Source organism: Musa acuminata, chromosome BXJ2-2 (assembly GCF_036884655.1).
Source record: "Musa acuminata AAA Group cultivar baxijiao chromosome BXJ2-2, Cavendish_Baxijiao_AAA, whole genome shotgun sequence".
NCBI lineage: Eukaryota > Viridiplantae > Streptophyta > Magnoliopsida > Zingiberales > Musaceae > Musa > Musa acuminata.
The window spans coordinates 26,322,339-26,332,942 of record NC_088339.1 but is presented as its reverse complement, the minus strand read 5'-3'; the positions used below and the strand labels follow the sequence as shown (position 1 = coordinate 26,332,942).

General features: G+C 38.7%; 1 protein-coding gene across 7 annotated transcripts; it reads left to right on the top strand.

The window, feature by feature from the left end:
• Positions 1-1,789: 1,789 nt before the first annotated feature.
• Positions 1,790-8,596, top strand: LOC135586204 (uncharacterized). 7 transcript variants are annotated; one of them, XR_010484487.1, is made up of 9 exons: positions 1,790-2,016; positions 2,088-2,241; positions 3,350-3,463; positions 4,589-4,826; positions 5,875-5,939; positions 6,024-6,067; positions 6,768-6,891; positions 7,436-7,544; positions 8,062-8,596. XR_010484487.1 is itself a non-coding variant. In XM_065095977.1 (7 exons), the coding sequence occupies exons 2-7, from the start codon at positions 2,146-2,148 to the stop codon at positions 8,079-8,081; spliced, it is 657 nt and encodes a 218-aa protein (XP_064952049.1). In that variant the 5' UTR covers positions 1,793-2,016; positions 2,088-2,145; the 3' UTR covers positions 8,082-8,596. The 7 variants fall into 7 exon arrangements, 4 of the variants coding, with proteins under 4 accessions (XP_064952049.1, XP_064952051.1, XP_064952050.1 ...); XR_010484488.1 differs by lacking the exon at positions 7,436-7,544; XR_010484486.1 differs by lacking the exon at positions 6,024-6,067 and having other exon boundaries at positions 1,793-2,016.
• The last annotated feature ends 2,008 nt before the right edge of the window (positions 8,597-10,604 follow it).

Here is a 10,604-nt window from a genome sequence, read left to right as displayed (position 1 = left end):
CCCAAACGCAAAGTAGCTCGACAAGCAATGGATGTTCTTGTGATCGAAGACGACCTGCAACTGCGAACAGCAACCGCAACTTTTCGAGCCGTTTGGCTTTCTCCTCTCGATGATTTTTCTTTCCAATTTACATATAAATATTGAAAATGCTCATCAACGATAGGATGAACAAAACACTACTACAGAAGTTGATAAGATACACGGGATAATTATCCTCAAAATAACCAAAAGACTTCAGATTTAGAAGACAATAGCGTTGACTCACCACCTTTATTGGTGCAACGAGTACCATCAACCAATGTGACTCGATCGATAAGCACCAAACGGACTCCTAGTCACTTGGATGACTATGTATGTAGTCATAAACCTTCTCCCAGTGAAGCACTCACGGTTATTCAAGACTATACTATACAAGAGCCAAAGACTTTTAAGAATGTTGGTGAACCTTTACGCTTAGTCGAGGTATCAGTACGGCTCAATCCAGTTCTGGATGTACAAGATTGTCGCCCACGTGGATACTCAGGTGGTAAGGGTGAGCGTCGGGTCGGGTTCGAGCCTCATCCGCCGAGCGCGATCTTCTCTCTTGGTGAGTGACCTTCTTCTTCGTCGTTAGACTCCTACACACGGGTCAAGGTTGGGAGGGGGATTTCCCGACTCGATTCCTCCAAAGCTTAAGTTAGCTTTTGGTAAAACGAGAGAGAGAGAGAGAGAGTTGAGTATTCGAAGTTCTCCCCCTCCCGATTAAGGAGGGTTAGCTTTTATATATACGTTGATGAATTAATCGTACGGGGTCAATTAATTGTAGCGGGCTCCTCGGACGATCAACTTTAGCTTCTATACAAGCGTCGACCAACCTGCACGGATCGACACCGTCCTGAGCTTTTCGGGACGATTGTACCGTGATGATGCCATTCGTACGGAGGGGGCAACAAGCGGCTGCCCGTCACGTATATGTTACACGCTACATCGTACTTGAGGTTCCACGTCTGCATCGTTGTGTCTGCTTGCCGGGATCCATATGGACGATGCCAAAATATGTCATATGAAAAAAAGACTCTAAAATTTTCGCATTAGAAAACAGCAATAGAAGAAGAATTAATTACTTTTCACGACAATAAGACATGGAACCTTATGCCTCCTCCTCGACAAACCAATCCAATGGTGTTGGTTCAAAATGGGTTTTCCGAATCAAATATAAAAGAAGATGGTTGAATCGAGCGATATAAGATACGCTTAGTCACACAAGTTCTCATCTTTACGAAGAAACGTTCGGTAAAGTGATTAAAGCAGCGATCATTCGGATTATTTTTTCTTTAGTCATAGTATCAAATTGGATTATTTGATGTCAAAAAGTTTATTTCTTCACGACTTTCTTATGGAGACCGTCTATATCAATCTTAATTTTTATTTACTCTTGGATTTTATTCTAGTAAAGCAAACACATTCTTATTTATTTATAAAAAAATAATAATATTATTTTATTCTTGTTTAGGTCGATGATGTAATTTTGATGGACCATATCTCTCATTGAAAGTCTCATCCATAAATTGAATAAGAAATTTATACTTAAATAATCTAATCTTCTATTTACCGACTAATCATATTAAAATTAATTATCATTTTATCTTTAAAAAAGTTACTATTCATGCTCTTATAAAACAAAAAAAAATCCCTCTTCACTGTAAATCAGCAATGTTTTTACTAAACCATTATCCAAATAAGTTTTTTTTTGTTTTTGTTTTTGTTTTTTTGGATTAAGTTAGGCGTTCATGCACTTCCACTCGCCAGCTTGAGGGGGCTTGAAGAAGTCAACGCAATCTCATGAAATTAGCTTAACCATGGCAATGAGCTAAAGGAGGAAGGCAACCAAATCTATTGATGAGTTTTGGATTCAAGTTAGGGGTCCATGCACTTTCTACTCACCAGCTTGAGGGGGCTTGAAGAAGTCAACGCAATCTCATGAAATTAGCTTAACCATGGCAGTGAGCTAAAGGAGGAAGGCAACCAAATCTATTGGTGAGTTTTGAATTATATCGCAGGACAAAAACGCGAGGAAATCATCAACAATTGAAATTCTTTTCATGCAGCATAAAACAGACGTTGTCATGTCTTATCTTCGTTGTTCCCCCTTCAAATTTCAACGCCATGGACTCCGGAAGTCACAGATTAGAGAGGGATCCCACCAGCTGTCAGAATTGTCTGTTTTCCTTCGTAATTTTCGAGTGTTTAGCCTTGAATCCAGCTGAGTATCTTGTTATTTGTTCATTATTTGCGAGAAAGATCGTTTCTTGAGCCGTTTTGTTGGCCGTCAAGTCTTATCTTTAAGCTTTGTCAACTTTGATTCTTTTCTACTTTTGGATGGATATTTTGCTCTTGCGACCAGTATTTCAGAATCCGTTCGGAGGAAAGGAAGGATCTTAGGGTGTTCCAGATACTGTAGATGCTGGCCTTTTGTGTGTGTTTTTGGTGCTGAACTATTATTTGTCGTGAAAGTTAGAGTGAAATTTGCTCCTCCCCATCCCCCTCCAGATGTCGGAGAAGATGTTGTAGATGGCGTACCATTAGAGTCATGTTATGGTTTTTTCATGATTTTTTTTGCTTCAATTTTATATTCATGTCCGTGCTGTGAAACGCTGCTTTGCTGAATTTCTTCTGTTAAGCTATATTTACCTGATAATCATAGTTGTATCTCCTTAAAATCCGTAGATCAGGATGAGAAAAATGCTATCTTCCGTCCATTGCGCATGTGAATACATTTTAACATATAGTGAAAATATTTTTATTTTTGGTTGGTCTTCTGAGGCTTATTATGGAACGTAAATGAGATTTACATTTGTATTATTCTTAGATTTACCAGTTTTATATCTCAACTACCTACTTAAATTGCGAGTGCTCTTCAAAGCTTAAAGCCAAAACCTAATATTTTGACATGGTATTGGCACCATGTTTCTCGTCAAACAACACTGATGCCTTTTGCCGTGTGCAATTGAACATTTGCTACTTTATTGAATATTTCTGTTCTTTGTTAGGTTTGCTGAGAAGTATCAAACTGTTAAGTTTTTTTCTTTTCAAAGTTGTTTTGTTTACTGAAATTATTAAACTCCATTGTGTATAGATGGTTATCAGTACTTAAACATTAAAAGTTGCTTACATGATGCTTAAAACTCTGTTCTTCTTCTTCTTTATATAATTTTAAGTTACTGTTGCACAATAGTGCTACCTATGATATTGTGTGATGAGCCTTCAGAATTTTTAAATCAAGGTATATGTATTTGGCACAACCTTGTAGATATAGGCAGACCAAGTTTTAATGACACTCTGCACTAAAATTTGGAAAATTTTCCCCTAGTACATCGCCATCATGGTACAGAATGTCCCAGCACCTTATGTGGTGGAAGAAAATTTTGGAGGTTATTTCCATGATCACGATGACCTTGCATTAGCTGAGGAGCTTCAGGATCAGGTAGGTGTTCTTCATTTTTCATTTGTTTCTCTCAAAATAATAATCGGGCGATATAGTTGTAGTTGGAATGTTATGCAAAAGCGGATGCATTTGGGAGAACATGGAATTTACAAGATTCTTTTTAGCCATAAATTAGTAGAATTGGACTATCTGCTGAACCGATAATTGGCTTATAAACATTACAAACTAACTCTTCCTTCTTCGATATGCCAAGGCTACTGGCTACAGTATGCCTTTCTGTCAGCTAAAATGTTCAGGACTGTCTTTATTCTTTACCATACTGTATGAAAGAAAGTATCATCTAGACTAATTCTTGTTTGAAGAAAACAGAAGGGGAGTTCTGAATCAGGTATATTTATGCATATTCAATAATTCAGAAAACACTTTCCAAAGATTCTAATGGCAATTTTATAGAGAAATTGAGAAATTAAATATTATCATAATTGAACTCACCACCCCAAAAATGTGGCATTTGGGAGGATCAATTTAGGCGGCCATGCCATCACAAGTGGAGAGAATATCTCCATGCAGTTCCATGAAGATTGACATGATAATGATCAGGTGCTCGCCTACAATCATGAAGAAAAGTTTGGCATGTGATTGCAAACTAATGGCACATACAACCTGCAATGGAAATTTTGACATTGTGTAATGGAAATAAATCTTCCTAGTTAGCGTCTTCCATAACTCTTTCATATTGCAAAAAATTTTGACCTTCTAGAGACAATTGTTCGCATTGTCTGTGACCATAAATCTAGCAACTATCATGTAACTGTCTGATGTTACCACTTCTTGTGTGAACAAGGATTGATTTTTCATAAGCTAAAGAGCAAGTCAAAATCGTTTCACAACTATTGACTCCACAAGAAGATAACTCTATCAGAATAATTATTCCTCAAATCTCTACATATTTGTTTTCTTTCTTTTATAATAGGGTGCGATGGCTTATCTTGTGAACAATTTTGTGTATATACGCACACACAATCAAGTTTTACATTTATATGTGTGATTGTGTTGAAGAACTGAAACAGCCACTTTGGCGATGAAATATTTACATAATTTGTGCTACGAAACATGAATTTATTCATTGTTAAGGAAACAAATTTTAGCTTTAATTTCTTGTAGTTTGGGCAAACTTTCTTTCAGGAAAGCATATATCTATCGTTCCAAGGAAATGTTCATGGTGGCAGTTCTAGGCTGAACAATGGTCATGATAGAAACATGGGAGAAGGAAATTCTTCAAGAATGGCTAGAGTTGAGCAACAGCTAGCTCTTGATGAGGCATTAGATAGAGAACTGCAGGAGTCAGAGAATCAGCTTGCTGATACTTCATTTGGTGAAGTTACCAGAATTGAAGCTAGTAGTAAATATCTTTTCCAAGCAACATCATACCCTTTTCAAATTATTTTTTCAACTGGAATTAATTTCATAACCTCTTTGCCTGTATTCTTACGACATTAGTTTTTCAATTTTCTCACCTTTTATTTGTGGGATTGACCTTAGATGATTATGGATGATAATATTCAAATATGTCATGTTATTTTAATAATTACAGCAAGTTTATGTCAAATAGTTAATCCATCAGTCTCACTTCTTCATGTGAATCTATCTGTACTATTCAGCCAAATAATCAGCCTCTCAAAATCAGTTTAGCAAGAACTAAAGCTACACCAAGAGCCGATGCCTTAGGTTAAATTATTTTTCTACTTCTATGATATAAATTAAGTTATGGTTATTCACCATTAAGCATCTCAAGAATGAATTATTCAATGATCCAATCCAATGAGAAAACTAATCCATTGATTTAATATATCTGAGACCATGTTGCCGTTGGGGGTTAAGGGCTTTGCATGCTCACCAAAACCCAAAGCCAAATGCATAGCTCATAGTCATGCCTGGTTACACTTAAGGTCTGGTGCAGTGGTGATGATTTCACGTTATGATGTGCCACAGGCATCATCCAAGTTTCTTTCTCTAATCATGTCTCCCCATAATATCTAGTACTAGATCTGTTCCAATATCAATTATCACAAGAGAAAAGCCCATTATAAATCGATAGGCTCGAAACCATATTAATCCCATGTTAATGATGTGAAACTATTTGGGGTGTCACAACTATTAAAATCTTGAAGGGGCTATTTCTTAGGGTAAAAAGAGGTGCTCTGATAGCTGCTTCGGCCAATATCTTAAAAAAAAAGTATTGGCATCATTAGCAATTACTAATCCAATTTTTGGTTTAATGGATATTGAGTTTTATAACAGAGTTCAGTGACAGGAAGAGGTCCATTAGCTGACTCCTTATAACTGAGACCTTGTGGATTATTTTTAGTGTCATTAATGTATTGATGTATTTTGTTGAAGATTTGGTAATTCCACTGCTAACATTTGTTATTTAATAATTTTTGTTCAAGATATCACTCCTGCACAATCTTTCACCGCAAGTGCTGAGTGCAATTCTGCAAGCACATCTTCTCAGGTACTTCGGATCATACCTAGTGTTCCTTATCAGAATGTTGATTGTGTATTTGAAATTAAATTCTTGCTATTGATGATGCACAAGTGGGAAGAGAAGAAGATATTGAACTAGACAATATGAGTTATGAGGTCTGTTTGCCCTTACTATCGCTTCTTTTTTTAATCCATTAGTCGGTTCAATATCAACTGCACTGAGAAGAAACTTGATCTCTGTTATGGCTGTTTCTGGCATATAGTTTGGATAAATCAGTTGGTATATTGAATATAACTTATTATATTATACATGGTATCTTATATAATTTTTTATACTATACTGGTATAAATAATACTGCTGCTACTTTGAGACTAGCCTATCTCCAACAAGAGAAAGCTGCAAGATATAGATCATGCTTCTGATCTGATTGATCAGCATATAATGTCTCTCTTTTGCAGTCGATCAGCTTTTATCAAATGTCACTCTTTAGCTATTCATAGTGATCATTGGCAGCTATTGTACTCATAAAATAGTCCTAAAGATATTTTGATGTCAACATGCTGCTTTCTGATAACATTTATATCACAAGTTGTCTTTGGGAGTTTCAATGGGTATCTGATCAACTTTTTTGGAAATGTCATTTTTTCAATCAGCCTTTTTTTTAAGTCTGACAAACTGTTATTTTGTATATTTCAATATAGTATTTAAGATTTCTTATACAGTTATATAATCATATGTGCATTGTGCTTGAGACTAAATTATGTACATCTCTTTAATCTTGCATAAATTGTATTTAATTTCTGTTGCTGACTGGTTATATAATCAAAACTGAAAAAGTCATTTCTGCAATTTTAGGAGTTGCCACAATGGGGTGAAACCATAGCTACTGAAAGCAGAGGATTACCAGATGAGCCGATTTCCTTATTGCAATCTTCAACATACAAAGCAGGGTTATTTTCCAAAAAAGACAAACATAAGAGTATGTGTTAATCTAATTTGTTTATTTATCGTGTACAACATTATACTTTTCCTTAGGACTTACAGCACAGTATATCATAAGATGTAAAGCTTTTGCTGAACATTTGACATTTCAAGTTTGTTTTAAGATGTTGGTCAAACTAGTACTTTGGTTTCTTCTATCTTGTATGTGAGAGACATATCCTTCCTAAACAAAAGAGCAACCAAGACACAAGTCATCAACCGTAATGAACTTGTTCATGATGGAAATGTAGACATTTATTCTTTTCAACATATTTATAATCGATCGGTAGCAGTTTGTGAGTCTGGATCTATTCTGTTTGTGAGTCTCTGGGTAACATATCCTGATATGTTTTGCTCTAGTTTTTGTTCTTGAATACATTATAATGAAAACAGTGACCTTTATAAATGAAACGCCAACAAAAGTACAAATCAAACAAAAATTGTGAACTTTCATATCGACTAAAGTTAGTAGAAGTGAAAAGCAGGAAATTTTAGATTTGAACTCCCTTCTCAAGTGACACTGATGATGTTGCTGCATGCAGATGTGTGATATGTTGCATGGCTTACAAGAAAAGAGATAAGTTTATTAAGTTACATTGCCAGCATCAATACCATAAAGATTGTATAACTTGATGGTTAAGATTTAATAAGGTATGTGTTTGTACTTACCATTTCGATGATCATTATTTTGCGCTCGTCGATATAGGTTCTGTTCTTATTAGCATTGCTTTATCTGGAGTATGAAGGGCATCATGTTTTTTTTCCTGTACCTTCCTGCCAAGCAGGACTTTAGATTGGATTTAAAGTGGTGATACTGTTTTATTCTTCGGAAAATAAACCCTGCACAACTTATTGTGGATATATGATCTTGTAAAAAGGGAACGCTCTGCGCCATTGTTGAAGCTTCTTTTGGTGTACAGAAATGAGAACGTATGGGACACCATAGTTCTCATAAAAGAACTCAAAAGTAGGTGTAAGGAGCTTGATTACTCTAAACCCCATGCTGACCTATAAACCTGCAATTCGGCTTCTCATTCTACAAATTTCTATATGTTGTAGATGCACATTTCTTTAGTCAATCAAAGTTTCTCATGCAACCTCTATAGCTAGAATTTTGATTTAACATAAAAGGTCAGTATTATTCTTCGTCATCTTACCTTTGTTTCAGGCATGCCCAGTATGCGATGACGAGGTTCTTGGTTCTTGAGTGGATGCACACGAGAGCTGCAGATGAGTAATGGCTGCAGTATCTGCAGACGAGTGACATCCCTTGTGCCATTTGTGCTGCAGTATCTGTACATCACAAACGGCTGCACTCCTCATGTTCGATTGCTCTTCGACTCCTCTGCTCCGTTTACCACACAGTTTTAGCCTCATTTGAACAACTCGGGTGTTCCTCATGAATCAGATTTCCTGCTGTTCTTGTCACGAGCAATCAAAGGCCAAGAAACTGTAGCTCTTCGCATAATCGATGCTGGTTCTTTCCACTGATTGAGAGATATTTGATGCTACTATGGGCCCTCAAAACTTGAGGAACATGGACTTGGATCTCGGGCTACTAAAGTATTGTAATTAGACAGATTTCTCAAAAGATTTTGTCATATCTATTTCTCCTACTTGTACAATAAAAGCAGGAGCAGCGAGAAAGATTTGAACCATAGATTGACATGTAAGATTCAGATACTACGAGAAAAATACCACTAGATCCGATGTGTCTCCCTGTCAAAAGTAACAGTTTGGTGCGCAGGACTATCAGCATTATTTTCAGGACCCACGAGGAATGAGTTCATACGATTTCGTCCTTTTGGATCGATCCAAGATATTTATTTACTTCTCAATCGTTATAGGGTTAAATATATTATCACGATTCGATTTCATATGGCGAGTCACGTTTCATTTGGAAATATTTCCGGCACACGGTAGAGACACTCATAAAGTCTGAGCCGACGACTCCCACCTCCATCACAAAGGTGAAGAGCGTGCATCACGAGCTCCACATTCAGGCGGCAGATAAAGACGTCGAGAGCGGTGCATCAGCCAAGCAATATCGTCAACAGCGTTGCATCAGCCAAGCAACAGGATGGAGTCGGACTACCGTCGTGAATACCACCATGGCAAGACTGCGATTGCCAAAGACGTCTACTTGTGGCGACAACGTAAACGTCTTCTCTGACCAAGCAGACAATTCAAAGTTACCCGGAGAGGATCTTCTGACCTTCTTCGGCACTCATCCTCCTAAAGCAGCTGCTCAAGCTCGCACAACTACCTGCGATAAAAAATTATCGATCACAAATAGCAAGTCAACCTCCCACAACCACTAACCTTAATGATGACACGGGAACAGCTATGACCTGTCTAAGATACTTCACGCGTTCCGCTCGATTTCATGGACACGCATAAATCATTTACCCTGTCGTTTTCCAATCAGTGCAGCAGCGTCAGCTCGAAGAAAGCTTCCGCAGTACTGTGGATGCTGCCGTCAGTTCCTTGACAGGCCCCAAGCTCGCTTCTGAGCAAGGCTTGTCGATCTATGATCGAGAAACGAATGCTAATGACTATCTTCACGGAAAAGATACATATATGGAATGAACGAGTTCTGGATTGCTGACATGAATATCGATGGATACTTGGGACTGACATATGGGACGATTGTTCTGTCCTTCTCCCCTGTTTGCGCCCTGACCTCTCCTTGCGGTATCTGTGCAGCGCCAGAGAGACTGCTGCTATCTCTCACTCGATTCACAAACGACAGGGAGGTAAAGGACTTCTGGAGCCCTTATTTTGGCAACTCAATGCTGGTCCCTGCAGCTTGTGACCACCTTATAATTCAGATGCAAACAAGCAGCTCATCGTATGTTCCAGCTCGAACAAGAGGAGATTTATGGCAGCCACTCTGAGAGACGATACTAAGACCAGTAGCCATCCCTATCCGTCCCGTCGACAAGCTCCGAGCAACCATCGTTTCGCCTTGCTGGTTTCAAGGTTGCAACAAGCTGTAACCATCTCCCACCACACGATGCCAAGCAAGGTTTGGCCGGCCACGTTACACGGTGTCGAGGCACGGGACAACCCATTGCGTGGTCCTTCCATTGGAAAGCGATATTCCATGTGTACGTATCCAAGCATGTGTGTTCGGGTACTCCCAGTCCGGTGCGCGAGCGTGTCGAAGAGCATATGAGTTCCGGATATGAGCTGCCACCTGCTCATGGTTGTCGACCAATCCTTGTGTTCACGGTGGCTCCGTGGACAGTGACGCATGGCGTTGTCAGCGTTGGTGAGAGTGGCCTTTACTCGGCTGGGTAGGGTTCAGGCGGTGGTGGTGGAACAGAATCTATTTATCCTCCGCTGAAGCTGAAACATTCTGTGTGCTGCATCCACCCTGGTCTCCGCGACAAATCCGACGTTGCCGTCACATATTATTGCACGAGATACACATTTAGTGGAATTCACATGGCACCAATCAACCCTTAGCCACAAGATGCACGAGAAGAGAAGCAAGCAAAAACAGGGAAGGAGAGAAAACAGGGACATAGAGTTTCCTGCTTCTTCTCCGTTTACTACAAGGAAACCTTCGACGCATATATAAAGAGAGAGAGAGAGAGAGAGAGAGAGAGAGAGAGAGAGAGAGAGAGAGAGGCACTCTCCATGCACGAGGAAGCTTCGGAACACCAGCCAAGATCTCCGCGCTTCCTTCTCCTCCACCTGCATGTG